This window comes from Dermochelys coriacea, chromosome 1, assembly GCF_009764565.3.
Source record: "Dermochelys coriacea isolate rDerCor1 chromosome 1, rDerCor1.pri.v4, whole genome shotgun sequence".
Lineage (NCBI taxonomy): Eukaryota > Metazoa > Chordata > Testudines > Dermochelyidae > Dermochelys > Dermochelys coriacea.
The window spans coordinates 337,172,819-337,195,796 of record NC_050068.2 but is presented as its reverse complement, the minus strand read 5'-3'; the positions used below and the strand labels follow the sequence as shown (position 1 = coordinate 337,195,796).

General features: G+C 43.0%; 2 protein-coding genes across 4 annotated transcripts in view; one reads left to right on the top strand and one right to left on the bottom strand.

The window, feature by feature from the left end:
- ELAPOR2 (endosome-lysosome associated apoptosis and autophagy regulator family member 2) overlaps positions 1 to 17,609 on the top strand; it is a 167,476-nt gene extending 149,867 nt beyond the window's left edge. The window contains exon 23 of the transcript XR_006275871.1: positions 17,561 to 17,609. The gene's annotated coding sequence lies outside the window, so the exon portion shown is untranslated. The remainder of the gene's footprint in view (positions 1 to 17,560) is intronic.
- Positions 3,419 to 22,978, bottom strand: part of GRM3 (glutamate metabotropic receptor 3) — a 149,449-nt gene continuing 129,889 nt past the window's right edge. For 2 of the 3 annotated variants that reach the window (XM_038387021.2, XM_038387024.2), the window contains exons 4-6: positions 19,925 to 20,991; positions 14,602 to 14,776; positions 5,326 to 6,071 (exon numbers count right to left, since the gene is read on the bottom strand). In XM_038387021.2, coding sequence (XP_038242949.1) covers positions 5,998 to 6,071; positions 14,602 to 14,776; positions 19,925 to 20,991 — 1,316 coding nt within the window. In that variant the 3' untranslated portion in view covers positions 5,326 to 5,997. Of the gene's footprint in view, positions 6,072 to 14,601; positions 14,777 to 19,924; positions 20,992 to 22,978 lie in introns of all 3 variants that reach the window. The other variant, XM_038387023.1, reaches the window with a different exon arrangement.

The window sequence follows — 22,978 nt, the reverse complement described above, 5'->3', positions numbered from 1 at the left end:
GTGCTTTACAACGCTTAGCAATCTGAGCAAATCTCACTCCCTGATCTGGAGTTCATTACCCAAACTCAGTATATCCCTCCTTGCTGTCCAGCATCCAGCTTTCAGCACTCGTGACACTGTCAATAATAACACTCAGCATTTATCTGAAGCATTTCACATGTTCAAATGGACATTTACTAATTAATATCCCGGGAAGGGAGAGGGGTTAATATTTTCATTCTCATGTTACAGATGGGGAAACTGAGCCAGAAATGTGAAGTACAGCCTGTGAGGATTTGGGGAATCCGTCTTTACAATTTAGGAATTCTGTGTGAGATTATGAACTTGCTGTATGTATCTTTACCAAGCTGCAAACTCCATTTTGAAAGGGCAGCTTTTTGACTTTTCCGTCGTTCTTTCACCTCCATGTAGGACCTAAATTGCAACAGGGTAGTGGTACAGGGCTGACAATAGATGATGGTTAACGCTGAAGTGGGCTCCCATTGAAATGGAAGAGGTCTGAACACTAGATGGCTCCCAACAAGCAGAACTGGTTTGTCAGGGGAGAGGTCGCCTTGGCTACAGTCACTTGTCAGGGGTGGCTGGTCACCGGAGCAAGAAGTCACCTGATAGGGATAAAAAGAAAAGGAGGACTTGTGGCACCTTAGAGACTAACGAATTTATTTGAGCATAAGCTTTCGTGAGCTACAGCTCACTTCATCGGATGCATGAAATGAAATGCATCCAATGAAGTGAGCTGTAGCTCACGAAAGCTTATGCTCAAATAAATTTGTTAGTCTCTAAGGTGCCACAAGCACTCCTTTTCTTTTTGCGAATACAGACTAACACGGCTGCTACTCTGAAATGTGGATCAACTGTTTCACTATAATCCATATGAATTATCACTACTCCGTTTCCATTGGCCACCAGTTCTGGAATGAAAAACAGCCCCTTGGCTCCAAAAGCTCAGCATCTCAACCTCCTGAGCTAAAGAAACACCTGCATTACTTGGCAGATGGGAAGTGTGAAGGGGCACACTCTCCCACTGGCTGGGAGGCTAATGAGCTTCTCTGGGCCTGTGCTGCACTAACGAGGCACACCTGCATGGCTTGTTCAATATGGAGGAGGAAGGGCTTGAAAAGGGAAACTTACCATAGGAATGGGTGATGACCAGGAAGAAGGCTGCTAGTAACAGAGGCAGACAGCCACAGAACACACTGTTTCCGGAGCTGCCCCAGGAAGAAGAGTAAGAGGTAAATCACGCAAAGGAGCAATAGACTTTGAGAGATGGAACCTGTAAAGCTGTATCCAGGCACTGTCTGAGAGGCTGACCCTTGTTTCAGCCAAACTCCCCTCTCCTGCAAGGGGAGGGGAGGAAGAAGAACCAGGTCCCTCAGCCCCTGAGAATTCTCCAAAGTGCAGCCACTGGCAGAGTACAGAGGGTAAGTGATGGGACAGTAAGTCCTAGGGGGGCACCAGGAAGTCCTGCACCCTCCTATAGGCTCCTACAGGGAGCTTATAAACCAGGGGTAACCAAACTGTGGCTCATGAGTCATCTGCAGCTGGTTTATAGTTAAAGTGTGGCTCTTGGCCCCCATGCCCTCCTCATTCTCTGCCTACCAGACTGCGAGGAGGTCGTGGAGGTAGGTGCTTCTGCCAGAGAAGACTAGTGCCTGCTGTGAGTGAGGGGCACAACTTAAAAGTTCGGTTACTCCAACAATTTGAGTTATGTCCCCCTAGGCGCACACTCCCCCTCTTTCTCTCAGTAGCCCCTCCCTGTAGCTCCAAGTGTTAGCTCTGCCTGGAGAGGCAGCCACGAACAGCTGGGAGCTGCAGTGAGGGCCACTGCTTTAGCTTTGTGGTGAGAGGCAGCAGCTCTCCCTACAGCTCCCAGCTGTTTGCAGCTGCCTCTCCCAATGACTGTAGCTCCCAGCGTGCCAGCTCCAGCAGTTGCCATGCAGGGATGGGGCTTGGTGGCACCATGTGACCGAGCCAGCAAACCCTGGCAAAAATGGGGGGGAGTCATGTGACCCCTTCCAAGTGCCTTCCCCATGCATCGCCTCTGACAGCGGGGTGGGGGGAGGTCTCGGGGTTTCAGCCCCGGCTCTCGAACTTCTGAAGATTGTCATATACGGCTCAGAGGGTCAGTAAGTTTGGCCACCCCTGTTATAAACATATGAATGGATCAGGTGTCTTCCATCTGGCAGTGGGACTCATGTAGCCCTACATTTTCTAAAGTGTCTTGTGATTTTGGGTGCGCATCTTGAGAGATCTTAAAGAGACTAATTTTGAAAGTGCTGGTGCTTAGCACCCTCAGAAAATCAGGTCCCAGTGTGGTAGTCCTAGTTAAGTGCCCAAAATTGCTGGACTAGATTGAAAATCAATGGAACCCCTCATGGAGTAAGAACTTCTTTCACATTGAATAGTACATCGGAACCTGATCCTAAATATTTAAACCTGTCCGTGTACAAGGTGCTTATGGGTCACTCAAAAGATTCGCAGTTCCAAAGAGAAATGGATTCTTCTGCCTCCCCTCTCCACATCCCCAGCCCTTTCTGTATAAAAGCAGCACGATCAAGAGCCTCAGCTGGTTTCATTGAAGCCAATGGAGGTATGTCAGTTCACGCCAGCTGAGGATCTCCATTGGCTTCAATTACACTTGTTAAGGAAATGGCCCCAAGTGTCTCTTCTGAACATTTGTTCTGGGTAGGCAAAAGGCTTGGAAGCCATTGGTGTTTGCAGCTGGCTCAGTCATACGTAAAAGTGTCCTGGCTGATGTTAAAATTGTACTGCTCTCTGAAACCTGTTGATCCTGGTGTTTAATGTATTTTTCCTGTGTTTGTCTTGAGTGCTTTAAGTTAATCTCATTTGGATGTCCAGGGAAGGCAGATCATGTGATCCTTGCCGATGTTTGAAATAAGCCAGTGGCAAAAGAAGAAAGGAAAATATTAAAGTTTGCTAGTACCTTTGCAGGCACTGCAGTAGCACAGCATGAGAATCTGTTGAGCATGATTCAAACCAGACTTCATAATGGGCTTTTGACTCTAGCTTGTTACTCCGGTTCAATGAATACCTTTCGATATTGTCCTGTTACAGAAGACTCAAGATAGATTTTACTGTTTGGAAAAATCTTCTTACATTCTTGATAGTCCATATGCTGTAATTTCTTTACCTTTAAAGTGCCATGCTCAGGGGAGCGTGCTAATTTTCCTTGGCTTGAATCAAATTTATTTTGTACATGATACTGGCCAGATTGCTCATTCGGAGAAAAAATACGGGTAGCTCTACTGTCAGGTCTGTGCATTGTCTGTCAGGACTTCTCTTAACTCTGCTTTAGCAAGTACTATTGATTCCATTACTAAATTGAATCCTGCTTGTTTAATTCCATTTCATTTCACTGGAGGGGAAAGAGAAATAATTACAGCTAAGGAGCCAGACACCAGGTTTTTTGAGTTATTATTTATTATTAAATGCACATTGCACCAACAAATGTGCTAGACAATTTAAAGCGTTATGAAGAAAAGGGGTCTGATTCTCATTGATGCTAAGACTCATTCCTACACATGCTGTCAATGTGAAAGGGGCCTTAGTATCAGTCAGAATCTGCCCCAGAAGAAGAATTTACCCATAAATGGAGATTTTCAATGCTATCTAAAGGATTATGATGCCCAGTTCCCATTCATTTTAATCTGATGGATGTCCAAATCCCTTAGACCAGCAGTTCTGAAACTATGCGGTGGGCCTCCCAAGGAAGGCAAGGAAATGTGTCAAAAAAAACTCTGGCTGTCAACCTAAGGTGGCTGGGGCTCATGCAGAAGGGCCGTGCACACCTAGGAGGCAGAGATAAAAAGGACAGCTGGAGCCCTGCCATCCGGGTTTTTCCCCCCCCAACCAATTCTTCACCAAGAGGCAGCCAGGGCTCTCCTCCCTGCCCCATTCCCTCGCCAGGAATTGGCGGAGTTTTGGCTGTCAGCCCCCAGCTTGGCAGCAGCGGCAGAGAAGTAAGGGTGGCAATGGGGCACTAAGTCTGCTGTGAAAGGTGATATTGACAAATACCACTTTTCACATTGCCTCCCTTACTTCTGTGCTCCTGCTGGCACGGTGCTGCCTTCAGAGCTGGGCACCCAGCCAGCAGCCGCAGCCTCCACTCTGCCTTCAGAGCTGGGTGGCAGTATATGTACTTGTGGAGGAGCCACAAAAGACTACAAACACAAAGAAGGGGGCGCCTGATCAAATAAGTTTAAGAACCGCTGCCTTAGACAGATTTGAATGTTTCAAGCATAATGTCCAAATACAAGAAGGGAACTGGGAAGCAATGCAAAGCCCCACGTGTGATTGAATGGGGATGTTTTGCACATGCCTCCTTCATTCCACAATTTCCTGGTTTGTTTTCTAGTAAATATTTTCAAACATCTGCATAGCCAAAAATTCTTTGAAGCAAGGCTTACTACCTGTCAGAGGAAGTGTGTTTTAAAGGGAAGCATAAGAAATTGTGGCATGATAGACAAGGAGAGATGGCTTGATCAATGTCCCATAGGAGAATGGAGATCTGAGGCCTGATTCTTGTTTATTTTAAGGACCTGAACACTGCTGGAGCTATGTGTGTAAATGAGACTCCGGCTCTGGAGAGTTTACGCATTCAGCATACCTTGAATTACACTTGTCTTTAACTCCAGTGTTTCAAACCTTATTGGTGCTTATGCTGAAGTCAATGGAAACTTTGCCAATGACTTCAGTGGGAACAAGTCCTTAGCTAAAATATGTTTACTTTCCGGAATGATTTATTGGAGTTAGTAGCATGTAAGATGTGAGTGTTTTAATTGAAGGGGAGGGACTTTGGAACAAGGTTCTAAAGGTTACATTATTTGTTTTGTTGAAGGTAGTTTGCCGTTGGCTTCAAAAGCTGTAGATTTCTATTTTGAATACACATAGTTTGAATGCAAATATTGCCATAGAGATGCCACAATTTTTTTCTGGATTATCCTTCTTGTGAATATATTTTACAGGCCACATTCTCTGGTATGCTCCAGCTGCTTTGCACTGCTCCAGTGATGCAAAGCAGCTGTAAACCCAGTTTAACTGGCAGACTTAACAGGCTTTATAGCACCTTCATGTCACCAGATCAATACAAAGCAGCCACAGTATATATGTAGTTTTGTTTTCTTTTTTTTTTAATCTAATCTGTCTAGATTTTTATACTGCATCAAGGTATCTTGAGTGCCTTACAACAATACATCAATCTAATGAATGATCTACCAAATAAAATTGTCAATAACCATTTTGATAACGGTTTCAATATAATTTGATTAAAAGTTTCATTTAAAACATCATGAAAACTTTCACAAACATCAAGAATTTTTGCAATTTTTTTTGCTTTTGAAAAACAAGTAATTTTTCAACAACAAGCTTATTTGAAATTTTTCAGTGAACTGTATTTACTCTTTAATTAAAGTCATGAAGCCAGAAGGTGGAACAGTGCAAGTCCATGTCAACTGAGGATCTAGCCCATTGTCTTTGAATCATAATTACCATGAAGGGAAGACGACCATGGTGACAAATGTTTACGGTTTTATTATTGGCATCTTTACATTAATACTGCTGTTTTGTGCTGAGAAAACAATCGGTTACGCATAATGTAACTGTTATATATAACATAGAAATGCAGTCTAAGTTCATTACAACAAGGAGCTACAAAAAATTTCATAGGAAAGAAAGTCACCTAACATTGCAACTGTGCTCGCAGCAAATCACTCTCCCACTTCTGAGTCAACACTGCAGAAATATGTGTGCTGTAAACCAAGGTTATTTACATGTCCCTTAGAACTGTTAATAACAGAGGCGCTAAAACCCGTCTTAAAAAGTTCTAGAACGTCACTATATACTGTACAGTCCTCAAAAATAATTTATTATACTGTTTCTAAAAAAGGTTCTAGTTTTGTTTTTGTTTTCTGGAGTGCACAACATGTGCAAATTTTGGCTAACAGTCTAAAAACTCAAGAACTGAACTGCAGGTCACAATCACAGAGATGAGGTGGTAGAATCTAGGACTTCCCTTCCATTGCAGACAGTCGGAACGTACATACTAGCAGATGCTGGAAGAGAAAGGGAAAAAAAAAAAAACCCCCATAATTAGCCATCTAGGAAAAAACATTGGGGGCCTGATTCTCATTCACATTCGGGTCACTTTACACCTCTCTGGAAGTGAAAAGGAGCCTTAAAGTGGATATGACTCTAATTTATTTGGAGTGGTATAAAGTAGCCTCAGTGTAAATAAAAATCACAACTTTGGATTTTTCATATATCTTATTTTAGAGCCTAATTCTGTGAGGGGCTGAATGCTGTCCAACCTCACTAATTTCAACCGGTGAGAAGAGTGCTCAGCACCTTACAGGAATAGTTCATTAGCTTGCATTTCCCTCATCCACTCCATCTTTGCATCAGGTAATGCATGTCACCCTACATCTGAATGTAAGGGAAATGGGTTATTTTATATGTTGAATGGAGTAGGGAAAATCTTTTATTTTAACAATTGTATGAGTTTGCCAACACATTTACTCCCCCTTTGATAACGTTCTGGCCTGGATCCCATTGAATTCCATGAATGCAAGATCAGGACCTCAGGATGTAAAATGTGTCCAGACCTAAAGGCCAGATTATGATACCTTTACTCACACTGAATAAAGAAAAGGAGTACTTGTGGCACCTTAGAGACTAACAAATTATCACAAAAGCTTATGCTCTAATAAATTTGTTAGTCTCTAAGGTGCCACAAGTACTCCTTTTCTTTTTGCGAATACAGACTAACACGGCTGCTACTCTGAAACCTCACACTGAATAGTACTTTACTTGACAAGTATTTCTATTGGCTTCAGTGGAGTTACTCTTGGAGTAAGGTGTTACTCAATGTGACTGTCAGAATCTGACCCTAAATGCTTCTGCATCTTGGCACTGGGATAGAGTGTTATCTTGTAAAAGCCCAGGGCATTTTAATATTAAAGGAAACAGGTTTGTCCATCCCAGTTAGAATTATCCATTCGGCATCAAGAATGTGTTAGCAGACAATTTCGTTGATGTGACAGTTCACAACAAGACAAAGCTGTGTTTGCCAAGATACATCAGGTTTCTCTGGATCACTGTTATTGTTAACCTAATGCCTTCATCAAAGCATTTAAAAGAAAAGCATGCATCAAGCACTGACTTTAAACTTGATCACCCAGCGTAAAAGGCAATTTATGGATGATGGAGACTTAGTTTCAGACCAGTTCAGTAAAGACAGAGCCTTATTTTTAATACAGATGAACTTTTTATGCAGCTACAGAAGACAGCGCTTTCCTAAATGGTTATGAAATTAAATTATACGCTCTAACAAATGAAGGGAAGGATGGTCCAATGGTTAGGGTGCTAGCCTGGGTCTTGGGATACCTGGATTTAATTCCCTGTTCTGCCACAGATCTCCTGTGTGACCTTGAGCAAGTCATTTAGTCTCTCTCTGCCTCAGTTCCCCATCTGTAAAATCGGAGCTAATAGCACTGCCCTACTCCACAGAGGTGTTGTGACAAGAAATGCTTGAAAGATTATGAGGTGCTCAGATACTACAATAATTGGGGGCCGTATAAGTACCTAAGATAGAAAGATCTGGAGTATGACAAGAAACAAGATACCTTGCTTCTAGCACCATCTGTTGTGCATTTAGAATACACCTCTCACTCCTAAAGGAGAGGTCAAAATTAATAGTTGTTCCTAAATTCTGTTAAAGGCAAAATATCCGCTCCGCTGGTCTTTGTAATATCACATTAGTTTTTATAGCAGCAACCAACTGATTTCCTACATCATCATGGAAGTGTACCTGTATTACTCAACACATTTTAAAGTGACCTAACATCCTGATTTGTCTGTGATGCATGTTTTCCCAACTTCTCTCCTCATCATCTATTTGCTTTGACATTATTTGGAGTTACTACCTTGTGTGATAGGATAGTCTGCCCCTACATTTAAGGTCAGCCCATCCCTGTCACATGGTGTGTCCCTTTAAGATTTTGGAAGATCTGATATACCTACAGAGACCTAGGAAATATTGATAGAGAGGAAGAAGTGTTAGAAATAAGGGGTGCTTAGGAGGAAATCCTGCCCCTGTGTCTTTAAGAGCCTGAGACCAGGAGGGCATAGAGGGCCGGGCGAGACTAGCCTCTCACTCAGCCAACTGGGGATGAGCTGGAAGAAGGGGCCAACGTAAATGCTGCCTCCTCCCTCCAGGCTGGGCACACATTGGCAGGAGAAGGCTGGCCTGCTGATCTTCTGAGGGCTAATTATGGAAAAAGAGGCCAGCTGAAGGAGAAGTGGGCTAAGGCCCTACAGCTGGCTAAATTACAATCAAGGGTAGGGTGACCAGACAGCAAATGTGGAAAATTGGGACAGGGGATGAGGGGCAATAGGAGTCTACATAAGAAAGAGACCCAAAAATCAGGACTGTTCCTATAAAATCGGGACATCTGGTCACCCTAACCAAGGGGGAGAGCTGGGGACTCCTGTTTTGAGGTAGTGACCATCTGAAGCATGGTCCCAGCTCCAGGAAGGGGGCTGGGGGTCTTCTGAACAGGAATGAGAGTTGACCAGGACTTATATATGTGGCCTCGAGTGACTAACAAAGAGAGTCACATTCTGTAGAACGGCTTAAGTCGGCCCCACAAAGTGGGTATGCGTTTTGAAACAAGCTAAGTCTGGGTAACTGACTGAAAGAACCAGAGGAGCACTGAGTGCAAGGCCAAGAGGAGCCACCAGGGGGTGAGCTGGAGGGCAGCACCCTGTGACATCATGGCACATCAAATGTCACTGAATTGTTTCTTTGTTTGCTGCTTTCACCTGCTGTATTCTGTGGTCCGTTTTCTCCTTTATCTCCTTTACAACAGCAGAATAGATGCTCCTGACTGCTGCTTATGTATAGTGAGACTTGGGGTCAGCTCGAAGCTAATTTGTGTAAGTCTTTTGACCCCTGGTGGGGATCTCAAAGCATCCAGCAGACACAGAAATGAATGTTGTGAAACGAATTACTGAAGGACGTGTTAATATGTAGGCCTGCTTGGTAGTCTGAGATAGAATTTGGGGTTCGATTTTTTTTAAATACTCTTTTATCCTTACTAATATGTGTGAACAAAGAGACTGTGTTGCATTTCCCACAACCAGATGGGTTTGTTAGTATAATGAGAAAAGATCAGGGATAGAGCTAAAGTGTTCCTGGGTATGGTGGGAGTGTAATATACGAGTATATACTGGAAGGCTGCCTGGCTCCTCTCTCAAGCCATGATCAAGCAACCAGTCAGGAGGAGCAAGGGGAATGCGGAGGACGGTATTAGAAGCACTAAAAGCCAAAGGCTGGCCTTGGCCAGAACACAACCTCACTCCTTACTCCTCCCATGGGATACAAAAGACATGGTACCAATCCCCCAGACTCACAACCCTCCAAAATGGAACATGACCATAAGTTGTAAGGGATGGGACCCGGGCGTGCATTGCAGGTATATTTGGGTCTGCTAAAGAGGAGGAGGTGGGAATAGGCACACCGGGAAAAGGCTCTCTGGCATCAGAGCTCTGTATATGCTTGCTTGAAACCCCAATACATATCGCATTGCCTCCACTTCAGATTTCTGGTCTTCTGCTTTCTGTCTGTGTGACAGGAACCAGGGGAGGGGAAAACCCCTAGCAGGATACCCTGTTGGCTCTCCATACACATAAAGAGAAAAAAGTAGCATAGAACTGACATCCAAGAACCAGAATTAAGAAGTCAGAGCTCAGCTCCCATTTGACAGCTCAACAAATGGAAGCAGCTGGATGCTGAGCACTAGAGAAAAATCTATTTATTTAGGTCCCAAATAAGACCTGAGACCTTTTGAACAACTGACCTCTAATAATCTCTTCAATGCAGACTCCCTTCTTCAAGCCTTGGGCAAGTCTCTTAACCCATCTCTCACTTTTCTCATATGTAAAACAAGGATAGGAGTACTTTTGTACCTGCTTTGCTAAGGTGTTAGGAAGAGAAAAGATGTGCTATGTAAGTGATATATATAATTTACAAACTCCTTTATTTTTGCTGAACGGATGTACTTTTCCTTTGGAAAACAATCCAAGAACCGGTTGTCAGCAGCTAAGTCAATTTCAGCTGCTGACTTCCTGTGTTTGCTTCCTACCTGTGTGTGTGTGTGTGTGTGTGTGTGCGCGCGCGCCTCCTTAACTTCGACACCTGTCTCTGGAGGAAATGACTTTAGAAAGGCCGCTGATTGTTCTGATGAAGTGTTGGCTAAGCACTTAAAGGCTACTGGTTCTCTGCTGAGATCTTCCAAGGTTTGCAAAATCCTCATGAGGACCCCAGGAGCTATTTGGTGTGTCTCGCTGCAGTATTTCATGTTGCAAACACCATTTTAAAAATAGCTGATATGTTTTCTCAACTGATTTTTTTTTTTCTTGGAAGGACACACCATTGGAGCAGAGGAATATCTTTTCAGGGGGATAAACAGGTGCTTAGGAGCTTGTGATGGGGTGTACTTGCCCCTCACTGGACAATAAGGGGTTAACGCCACACTCTGAGCAGAGGAAGCTGTGCCCCCTCACTCCTACTGGGCATGCTCCAAGTGCTGGCTCAGTATAAAAGGGAACAGCGCAGCTCATTTTAGGCTGACTACTGGAGAGGAAGGATGCATGTTGCTGGCTCCAGCCTGGGAGCAGCTGAAGCCCCAGATGGTGGGAGTTGGAGATGCTGAAACCCAGGCGGATGCCCTGTGGAGGCCACAGTCGCTTGGCGGTAGTGGAACCTGAGAAAACCGGAGACCCTGAAGATGTCCAGGGCACAGTATCAGGGGGTACAGTAGGAAGAAGCCCAGGGAAACTAGGCAGTGGACCGGTTAGCAAACCGGGTTTTGAGTCGGCGTGTTTCAGTCGGATCCCAGCCAACTCAGTGGCATGCATGCTTGTCACTACCAGGGCCCTGGGCTGGGATCTGGTGGAGAGGGAGGGCCCAGGTTCCTGTACCCTGGCACCTCTCTCCCTCCCCAGGAGTGGTTCACTTCCCTGACTCTGCCCATTAGGCGACATAACCCAGCTAAGGAGGGCAACCTTATTGCCTCTGACCACTAAGCCATACAGCCTGAGTGAGACGGTGATTGTGTTGGCTCTGGCCACTAGACCGCACAATCAGAATGAAGATGTCAGCCATACTGACTGTGGCTACTAGGCCATACAGCGCAAGTGAAAGGGTGATTATATTGACTTCAGCCATTAGGCTGTACTGCCCTGATGACAAGGGTGACCACATTGACTCTGGCCATTGGGCCCTATTGCCCTGAGGCTAAGGGCAGACAGGCGGACTTAATAATGGGGCTGTGATGCCCTTGCCCTGTCCCAAAGAGGGATGGGGTGTACTTGCCCCGTGACAAAGCTCTACAAGAGTGGAACCTTGGATGCAGCAGCATGAGAAGTAAACTAAAGGGTTTACTCTGTTTTGGGGGAAACAGGGAGAGGTGTTTGTATTCCATATATATTCCAGTCTGCAATGGAGCACTGCTCCTGTTAGGCAGCTGCTATTCCTTGCTGCATAGCTTCTACCACATCCTCATGAAAGCCAACCTCTGTGTTCTCCCAAACAATGTTTCAGCCCTTACTGTCCCCTTGCCTCTTAGAGGAGGCCTGTGGTGGCAGGTTGCCCCAGTTCTTCCTGTCCTGAATAATGAAGAGTCCAATTCAGTCCTAATAAGGGTATCAACCTGAGAACCGCTCACATGAGCTCCCCTTTTTAGGGCAAACACAGCAAACCACATCCACGGAGAGAAGGAAGACCAAATAATGGGCTGGACCAACTGAGGGGCTGGCAGGAAAATATCCATTTGGATGGACTTATGCAGTGCCTTGACCAAAAAGCAAATTATTTCACTGCGCATATATATATATATATATATATTAGACACAGGGTCCTGGTTATTAGGCTCAATTTCTAGAGCAGCAAATGGATGCTTGGAGAGGTTAGGTTGCCTATCTCTTGTCACCCAGCAAATCAGTGGCCGAGGTGGGAGTAGAATCCAGCAATTCTGGTGCCCAGTCCGTTAGACTAAGCACTAGAGAGCACCTGCTTGTGAGCAAGGATTGTGGCCATCTCCTAGGTTTCCAGATGGCTGTGTTCAAAGCAAAACCTGCAGCTCGACAAATAATATTGATCAGACGTGTGTTAAGCCATTTGTGACTGATGCAAAGCACCATCAAGACTGATAGGAAAACAAGCTGTCGGCCCAGGATGGATGGAGCAATTCTTTGGATCATTTTTTAAAAGATGTCAGGGGCTTATTGAATTTCTCTTGGTGTTCTCAAGCTTTAATGCTGCTATGGAGAGAAACATTCCAGTGATAAATTGGATGTGGACTGACGCAGAATTTCAGTAGACACAGAGAAGACCATGGCACCGGCAAGGATCAATTTGGATGATAAGTGCTTGGCATTTTATGAATGAGGGCTGTGCAGTTCAAAGAAAAAGAACCTTTTAAAAATAAATCTCTTCACCAAAAAAATACTTACAGGTGAATTGCAAATTAAATGCTTGGCCATTTCAAATGTTTCTTTATGATGTGCAGAAATATCTCAATACTATTTTGAGGGAGGGGAGAGAGGGAGGGAGACCCTAGTTTCCTGCTAGGTTTTTTTTACATTGGAAATACCAGGTCCTCACTTTTCTCTGAGGAAACCCACCTGGGATGAGGGGTGGAGGAGCTGTACCAGTGGCTTAGAGCATTATGGGCCTGATGACATGCCCACTGCTGTGACTGGGGCTTTCCCCATTGAACTGAACAAGCTTTGGATCATGCCTCATGTGACATCACTTTCAAGGTCCTCCCAAGGTTTGCCAAGGTCCTTCATCAAAGTAGGCAAGGGAGCACCTGATATTCCATTTTTTCCCTAAACTGGGAAAATAAACCTTCTTCTGAGGCCCTCTTTTCACATCAGAAAGGGCAAGGATGAAGTTTTTTCTCTGTTGTTGCACTTTACCTTTGAGACTTAAAGATTTTTAGAATGAGTGTTCTTCGTGTGGTTATAGACGGGACAAAAAACACAGGATAACCTGTTTCAGTTGAATACAGTAGCCTCTTTGTGTTATACAAAGGTGTAGTAAGGAGGAGAGCGTCAGATGCCCTCATGAAAACACCAGTCCCAAATACTGGCTTTCTTTTATTCTGTATCCATTACAAAGAAACAGAGCATATTCCAGGGTGAAATAATTGCAGAAATGTTTCCTTAAATAGAAACAGCCTCTTAACCATCTCGGATACAAAATATGATGTAAAAATGCAAAGACCATTTTATACATATTTGGGCCCAATTTTCCAACAACATCAGCAACAGCAGCTCCCATTTAGGCATCCTTGATAAGTGGTCAGATTTCCAAATGTACTTTGTTCACAGTGGGAGCTCTGGCAAACCTGCGTAGCTGTGAGTGCTGAGCCCTTTTGAAATGTTTGCCAGCCTGACCTATCGAGTTCATCTAAATTTTTCAAAGTAATTAGTGATTTTGGGGTACCTCAGTTTTTTGGGGGTGGGGCAATTGGAGACACCTTAAAGGGCCTGGTTTTCAGAGTGGATGCTCAGCTCTTTTGAGTTGTGTCAAGTTGGCCATCCCAAAACTGAGGCACCCAACAACCACTAATCACTTTTGAAAATTTAGATTATATTGTAAAGCCTACTGAATGGTTCAGACTTAATATCCTTACAAACCTTCCCTTTTTCCTCCCCAATCCCCCCTCCCACTCTGGGACGTTGTGCTCCTTCAATCAGTTTCCCAGGTTAAACATTGTGTCTGCTTTACTCTGTGAATGAGGTGCTGTTTGCTTGCATCCTTGACTAGTTAAACTTGACAAGGAAAAAACAAAAATAAAGCTGACCTATTTTTTCCTAGCCAAAACAACAGCAACTGATAAAATCCCAAATATGTGAATCTGTCTGGGAATAAGAGACTGAGATGGGAAAAGCAGATGAAGTGTTCTTGCACTGCTGCATTGATTGATATCCCAGGTTGTGACACTTACGTGGGGTACAACACATACTGGATATACAGAAGCAGTTTTTGCTGTCCCTTATGTGCATTGTAGGGGAATTAGCTGAAGTGGTTTGACTCAAAGGATTTTCTTGAAACCCAGGTAATAACAGCCATTGAGAATGTGCTGCATGGGGGACCAAATCCTGCTGTAATGCCTGACGGGAAGATTCCAGGGCAATCTGCTCTGCCTGTTATGAGAGGGACAGGAACTGTGGTTCTGTAGGCACTGTGCAATTATGGGCCTGATCCAAAGCCCCCTGTATTCAGTAGAACTCTTTTTTTTTTTTTTTTTTTTTTCACTGTCTCCAATGGGCTTTAGATCAGGCCAGCTGTGAGCAGAACACATGTGCTGTGAACAAGGGTTGTTTTGTTCTCACCAGACTTGAGTGATGTTTTCGTGGAGGTTCATAGCCAATCCGACACTCAGGTGAATGCAAAAATGTCCTGCAGTTCTTAATGTAGTGCAGATTCCACTACAAGTGAAAACTCTCTAGCTCTCCTTGAACACACTTACCGCACAAGGCATGCCATACATAGGTGACAGATTCTTTACTTACACTGGGAGTAAGTGGTTCCGGTCCCAGTGATGCTGAACCTGTTGAGATGGAGTCTGTGAGTGACCACGTTCTTCTGTGGCTGGAAGAGGATGATGTGCACTTTCGGCGCGAACAAACAGCCCAGCACAACAAAGCCACTCAGACTGACAGAGATGCACATAGTCGTGGTCTGCACCTAGGAGAGAGTTATTGAAAAATCAGTGCTGTTAAATGCCGGGCAGAGAGGCAGCATGTACCGCAAATGAGACTGCGACCATGGTAGTCACCGTGGGAGCTACTTACTGCTAGCTGTTTGTTTTTAATTTCTATAGATTTCTTGGTACCAAATTCACAGCAGTTTCTTCAGAAGGTCTAGAAATGAATGTGGCCTCAGAAAGTACTAATGATATGACTGAAACCCCTAAAAAAAATCAGCTCTACCAATGTCTTCTGCAATTTAGGATATCGGATAGCACACCCCAGCATTCATGGCATGGTTTGTTACTGCATGCTGTAATGCAAATTGTTTATGTATTTCAGCATGCTAAACTCTGATCTGAATAGTACTGAGAGGCAGAAATGCAAAATTCCAGAACAGCCATAATACAGCAGTAGGAGAAAACATATCTCAGTCTTGCATCAACAGGGATCTAGGCTGGACAATCCATTGACTTGTTCTAACTCCCACGACCCTGTGATTCCCAGTGATTTACCCAGGCCTAGATGGTACCCTGCTGATCTGTACATAAGGGGCAGCCTGCTTCAGTGTATGACAGCTAGCCTGGGCACAAGAAGGCTAGTCAGATGCTCTGCAACACTGCATCCCTGCCGCATTCCTGGACAAAGCAGAACACTTTCCGTAAAGCCTGGGATCTATGTGTGGCAAAAGGCAGGCTGTATGGGACCAGATTAGGTCCTAAGAGATGGCTGTGCTATGCAGCGAATCCACTTGAAAGTTAATTCAGCCTAAAGCCTCAATCTTGATAAGCGACAAGCAACCCCTTGCATTCATGAAGAGGACCACTGACTTCAGTGAGATTTTGAGCAAGCATAAGGGCCGGCTCAAACAGGTCTGTTTGTGAGACTGGGTCTTAAAGCAACATTAATGTAGACGCAATTTCTTTCTGCTGTGAAATCCCTTTGGGGGGGGGTCAGAAGATTCTGTGGGTAGCAGCCAGTGGGCCAATGCTTGTCCTTACAGCTTCATGGAGCTATTATCTAATCTATCTAACAACACTCATCATTGTGATAACTTGGTACCAGTTCGCTGCCTCAGGTTCAGTTTAGTCTCTTTCCTTCAGAGTAGATTCCTCAATTAAAAGGTAGAATTACATGTTCTCAAACTCTATTACTTAATCTGGATTATTGCACAAATAGGGCCAATTCTGCCTTCAGTTACATTCATGCCAAACCTATAGATTAACACTGCTATGGGGCTCAAGTCTCAAAATAAACTTTATAAGGAAAAAACTAGAGCAGGGAATGGCCTTTGTCATTATATGCAGTGTTTTTGCCAGGTTGGTCCCAGGACATTAGCAAGAAAAGGTGGGGGAGGGAGGTGATATCTTTTATTGAACCAACTTCTGCTGGTGAGAGAAACAAGTTTAGGAGCTTGTACAGAGCTCTTCTTCAGGTCCTTTCTTTGGCTGCTTTATCTCAATCCTGCTAAGGGACCTTGACCAACAACTGTTAGTATCCATGTGGAGGATCTTTCTTTCTTTCCCTTTCCTTGTAGTCATCTTCGTCATTATATGTATTCACAGAGCACCAAGCAGATGGTTTGTATAATTAATAAAATAAAAATAAATAAAATAAAAAGCGCTTACTTCAAGTTTTACTCAGTGCATGGTACTCAGATGACACATGGAGGTGGGGGGAACCATTTAGGAATGGACACAGAGAGAACATGAACACCGTGCCACATTTCCATTCGTTCCTCTTTCCTTGCTTTCTACTGGCCCAAGCCAAAGCCCACTAAAGTCAGTGGCAAGACTTCCACTGATTTTAATGCAGTTTGGATCAGAACTTAAATGAGAAACTACCACACACCTCTTTTCATGAGAGCGCAGTAAACTGAGTGGTAGGACAATTTAACATCTGACTGTATTAGAACTTATCTAACCCCCAAACTTCTCCCCTCTGGCACATGTCTTACAGTTTCATCCCCTAAGGCTAGGCTAAGATGAATCTTCAGCTGAAAAAAACTAAATACATTAACTGCTCTCACTGGTGCAAATTTGTGAGTGATTATTTAATAATATCAGGTCCTACTGTGTCATTGATTCTGTAGTAGGACTACCTGCTGAAGTCAAAGTGGAACTCTGTAAAAATCAATGGTGTGAAATAGCCCTTTTCCCTTTAACATAGGAAAGGGCAGTTTGTTTCTTCCCAGGGTATTTGTATTAATTAACTGGGTGAATTCTACATTTTATTTTATTTCTTTTTCAGTTTTTAAAATGCGCCCAAATCTCTGCATGCATTTCCCAGTAGCCTCCCATATTTTCACCCTTATTCATGCATCCAAAACCAGTGTCAAATATAATATTAAAAGCTCAATCCAGTCACCATTCACTTATTCATTGTTATGTCTCCTGGGTTGTTTTTTTACCAACTTCCCAAATAATAGCTCCAGAGAGTGACCCCACCAGTATTGTTTTACAGGAGAATGGAATGAGTAGATTACCGTTCGATTATAGATAACAAAAGCATCACTTATTATGTATAAAATTTTAGTCCATTTAGTAGGATCAGTGGGTGGAATTTAAATGAGATTAACAGTGTTCAGACACCCAGAGTGGGAGCTGCCAAAGCACCTACATGAGAGTTCCATTCATTTAAGTCCTTCATTTCCTGAACTTAAGTCAATGAGACTTGTGCTCCTGACTAACTTCAGGTGCTTTAGGAAATCTCACTGCCAAAACCTAGTTCAATTCAATGGAGGTTTTGCACCCAAATCCCCAGGGTTCCTTTCAAATCTCAGGTTTCAGAGTAGCAGCTGTGTTAGTCTGTATTCACAAAAAGAAAAGGAGTACTTGTGGCACCTTAGAGACTAACAAATTTATTAGAGCATAAGCTTTCGTGAGCTACAGCTCACTTCATCGGATGCATTTCGATGAATGAATCAATGGATGAAATGCATCCGATGAAGTGAGCTGTAGCTCACGAAAGCTTATGCTCTAATAAATTTGTTAGTCTCTAAGGTGCCACAAGTACTCCTTTTCTTTTTTCAAATCTCAGCAATAGATAACAGAGTTGGAAAATATCACTTGAGTCATCTAGTTTTATCCCAAGCACACTATAGGACTACTCTTTCTAGCATACCTACTAATGTCTCATTTTATCTGTCTCCACCCCTTGAACACTTTGTGTCCACTTCACTACCCAATTGCTTTTAGTGTTAAGAACTTTTCCCCAATGCCTATCTTTTCCTTCATTGGCTGCATGCCATTTCTCCTTGTCCTAACTTCTTGTGAGACTAAATAATCCCATTCTTGTTACCTTGAAGTTATTTATAGACTAATCATGTCTCCCTGGGTCTTCTCTTGTCTAGACTAGACACATTTAGCTCTCTTAGTTTCACTCTGTGTGACTTTTGTTATCCATCCTTGTACTGTCTCTTGTCTTTCTGTATCATTCCTAGGCTAAGGAGACCGGAACTACACATAATATTCTTGGTCTGGCCCCACCAAGCCTGAGTAGAGTGCAGACAGTTGAAAATTTTTTGACTACACTTCCTGTTGAAAAATACTGTTTTGTTAAAAACAAAATGTTTTGTGGAAACATGTTGTTTTTGATGAGAAGGTTATACAGGTCCAGGAGGAAATCTCTAGAGAGATAAAAGATCCAACCCAGAATAGCTAATAGCCTAGTCGTTAGGGTACTCGCATAGGATTATGGGAAATCCAGATTTAAGCCTCTGATTTGGAATAGGGACTTGAACTGGGGTCATCCACATTCTTGACGATTGCTCTAACTACCAGGCTATTGGCTTTTAGGGGGGTGTCTCCCCCCTCTTAAAAGTTCAAAAGGTCTAATTTCATTCCACGTTTCATTGGAATGAAACCACATTTTGAAATGAAACAATTGTTTCCTGGCCAACCCTAATGTAGAATGATACTATTAACTCCCCTGTTATCTCCCTGACATATACCGCCACTTAGATCTGGATAAAAAATTTTGGTCAAATAGCTTGTTTGCCAAAAAATGCAGTTTCAGGGCTACCAAAACTGAGTGAATGCACATCAAATCTGGCAAATAGTTTTGGCCAAAAAAATGTGAAAAAGTTCATATTAACCATTTCAACTATTTTTGAAACAAAATATTTTGACTTTTCATTTTCAGTGACATTTTGTTTAGAACGGTTGCTAGATTTAAAAAAAAAAACTTAAAGGATAAACACCCGAAATATAACAAAACTGAAAAAAATATCATTTAGAGTCCAACAAAATGTTTTGTTTAATCTGAAATTCTTTTTCTGGATTTTTTTGGATCAGCCACTGAATTTTAAAAAACAACAACAAAAAAATGTTTGTTCAACTTGACTGCCAATGATAGTCTTATTTTTTAGTTAAGTACATAAGAATGGCCATATTGGGTCAGACCAAAGATTCATCTAGCCCAGTATTCTGTCTTCTAACAGCGGCCAATGCCAGGTGCTTCAGAGGGAATGAACAGAACAGGTAATCATCAAGTGATCCATCCCCAGTCATCCATTTCCAGCTTCTGGCAAACAGAAGCTAGGGATGCCAACCTTGCCCTATCCTCCATGAATTTATCTAGTTCTTTGTTGAACCCTGTTATAGTCTTGACCTTCACAACATCCTCTGGCGAAGTTAATTTTATAAAATTGACAGAAAGGTGAATGAATACAGTGAAACTTTGTGTAAGGACCATGTACCACAGCTACCTCCCTCATTTTAGTAATCCCAAGGTTTACTGTACAGTTTGGTTAAGCTTTTAGTTAAAATTCACCTTTATTAGATAATTGTTTTCTGAACCCTTGGTCTGACCTATTGTAAGTGTGACTATCCATAGTAATATACCAGTACATGAATATTTTACCCATGTGCTTCTGCCTCCATCAGCCAGACCTACTGTTTAGTGTAAAAACATTCTCTGAACAACCATAGTTCGAAGCAAGTCCATCATCTGCTTAGAAGTAAAGTAACATTTTCATATAAAGCAATAGCTGATGTGTCTTATGCATAGCAAGGCATTAACAATGAAAAGGGAATGTATGCTAGGGGCACTGGAGAGCACAAACATGAAAGACACTTTTAGGAAATGCCAGGTTCCTGATAAGGTGATGCACACAGTTTATAGAAACAAATATCCAAAGACTTACTCTGTAGTCACTAGATGTCACATAAAATATGGGGAGGAAGGCCAGCCAAATGATGCACGTTGTGTACATTGTGAAACCGATAAACTTGGCTTCGTTGAAGTTCTCTGGGCACTTCCTTGTTTTGAAGGCATATACAGTGCATAACACTACAAGGATTACATCGTATGTTAAGGAGATTAACATACTGGAATCTTTGACATTGCATTTCAATATGACAGTCTCCCTTTTCTCAGGAAGAGTATACCGTCTGGTGCCCGGGGACTCCACTATGAGCCACACAGACACCACCACGATCTGTACCAAGATGAGGCTCAGGCAGATAAAGACCTGAGAGCTGGGGCTGATGAATTTAGGCCGTTGAGCACCATTCTTCACACCGTTAAATATTCTGGCTATGCAGTTTGTCTTTGTCAGGAGGGCAGCATAGCAAACTGAAAAGGAACTTCCCAGCCCCAGATGGCGTAAGGTGCAGATGGCCGGAGAAGGCTTGGCTATGAAGAAGAATGTCATGCTGTAAGATAGGAAGACCCCGAAGAGTAATATGTAACACAGTTCACGGCCGGAAGCTTTGACCAGAGGAGTGTTGTTGTGCTTGATAAAGACTGCCACGACCATGAAGGTACAAATAAAACCCAGACATGCAATAGTAACGGGGCCTATAGCCCAGGCATCTTCCCACTTGACATAGTCTTCTGGTAGGTCATAGCAGCCTGTCAGGTCAGCAGTGGGCCACTGCCCAGGCCCACAGTCTGCACAGGTAAATTCATCAGCCAAGTATTCAAAGGGCTCACAGGCAATGCAGATCCAACAGCAGACATCTCCTGGCTGCATGTTCTTCATTTCATTAGGAGCGCAGGGGTCGCTACACTGGGAAGTGGGGACAGAGCTTCTGGACCAGTGAATGGAGTCTACATCCAGTGACAAGATTTCTGCCCAGTGACCAACCTTCAGGTAGGAATATCTGCCTCCGGTGTACTGGAAATTGAACACGTTGTATCGGCCTAATCCATCTCCATAGGTGTCAAATTTGACCATGCTGTCCGCAGCATTGGGAGGGTTAAATGGAGCTGTCAAAAACAGAAAGAGAGGAAATGAACAGTGCGACTCTAAGCATTTTTCTTTCCTTTGGCAGGCATATCTATCTAGCAAGACACTGTCAGTTTTTTAGACCATCTAGAGCGAGTGAGGTATTTTGATCCCAAACATCAATTATGAAATCTTCTTATTGGTAGAGGCACCTGTTCAAGGAACAGCTATGTTATAGATGACCAAAAGATCAAGGTCAGGTCTGAGACTTTACTGCAAATCTAAGGGAAGCAGGCTTTCCAATAGCAAAGAACATGCGCTTGAAATCCTAATGGTCTAAATATTGTTTTTCAAATTTGGTCTTGCTGTGGAAGTCACCTGTGAAAAGATTTCTCTATTACAAAGTGGCATCCCATGCTAAAGCTATGCACATGGGCCAAATTTCAAAATTATACATGTTCCAACTATATGGAATGCACTGCAGAGCACTTCATATGAGATAAATCCTTTCAAGGGTGTCCTCCTTTTTTAATACCTCCATTTCCCACTGTTTTCGTTTCAAAATATTTCATTCTAGACTGTCAAGAACATCTCCGCAGATCATTGGTAGCATGTGGACTAAGATCCACTGGACTAGGAGCAGTTCACCTCTGACCACTCTTTCAAATGCACATTCTAAATATATACAGAGTCAGCCTGGAACCCTCCCCACACTGTGAAGGATGGAAAAATGTAGCATTTATCATTTGTAAGGCCCTTTCCCCCAGATTTACAAAGACATCTCCTATTTGACCTAAGCGCTAGATATTAATGAGCTCTATAAAGGCTCTATCAAAATGTACAATGGCTCAAATCCTCAGCTGGTGTAGAACTGGCATAGCTCTGTGAAGCCACTGGAGCTATGACCGTTTACACTGGCTGAAGATCTGGTTGAATACTTTTTTGAAGTTTGCTAGGCTCCTATTAACTTACAAGAATGAACTCATTTGACAAAGCTCATATTTAACTTTGCACTGAATATGCCATTCCTTGAATGGACAAACTAGAGATTGTATCCTGCTACTTCCCTGTTTAAAAATATGCATTTCACTGATCTACATATTTTCTGAATTTTTCCTCTTGGACCCAGCTGAATTAAAAAATACATTGAACATGGAAAGCAACTCCTTGGATATATCACATCCTCCTTTGTTACTAGTGCAAATGTTTCAAAGGTAAGTCATGCTCCTAGCTGGTTTTTCCCAAGGTGGGTTTCTAGTAACCTTAGAGGTAAAGCATAATGGACTCCACCTTTATCCCCTATTCAATTGCATGCTGATACCTTCCCTCGCACCACAAGGGTATTGTCCCACATTCGTTGCATGGAGATACAGGAGGAGAGCTCCCTTGTAGCCTGTGACTATAAGACTACCATCAAATAGCATGAGAAATTTTAGCACCTGGAAAGGAAGTTGCTAGACTAATACATGCTATTTTAAATCCTGCATATCCCCTCTGATATCTCCATTGTATATTCAATCCTGAATCTTCGCATTGTCTCTTGTAGTTCAGGAAAGGGGATCATTGTTGGCAAGAGCTCAGCGTTATTCAATGGAATTCACCCTGCAGGATAGAAGGCATTTTAAAGGATCCTCTCGGTAAGAAGCAGTTTGGATCTTGATAGTGTAAAATGAAGCCAAAGAGAGGATTTATTTGGAATGATCTGATTGAGAGGATGATATTGAAGTAATTATAAATTCCATAACAATTTCCTGCCATGCTTTTGTATCTTATTATTATTGCATCCTAAACAGTTAAGAATCCATCATACTTTGCTTGACTATATTGATTTTGTTACAGCTCTTTGTTAAGCTGCCCGGCATGCACTGCTGTGGTCCAATGCCACGCTTGGGGAATGGATAAAAAACTCATGAACTGGAACCGTGACCTTCTGTGGGGAATCAATATTGTAGCTCTTCGGACTGTTAAAGCTCTGGAGCATTTTGGTTTTTTCCACAAGCTGCGGTTCACAAAGGGAATGAAGAATGA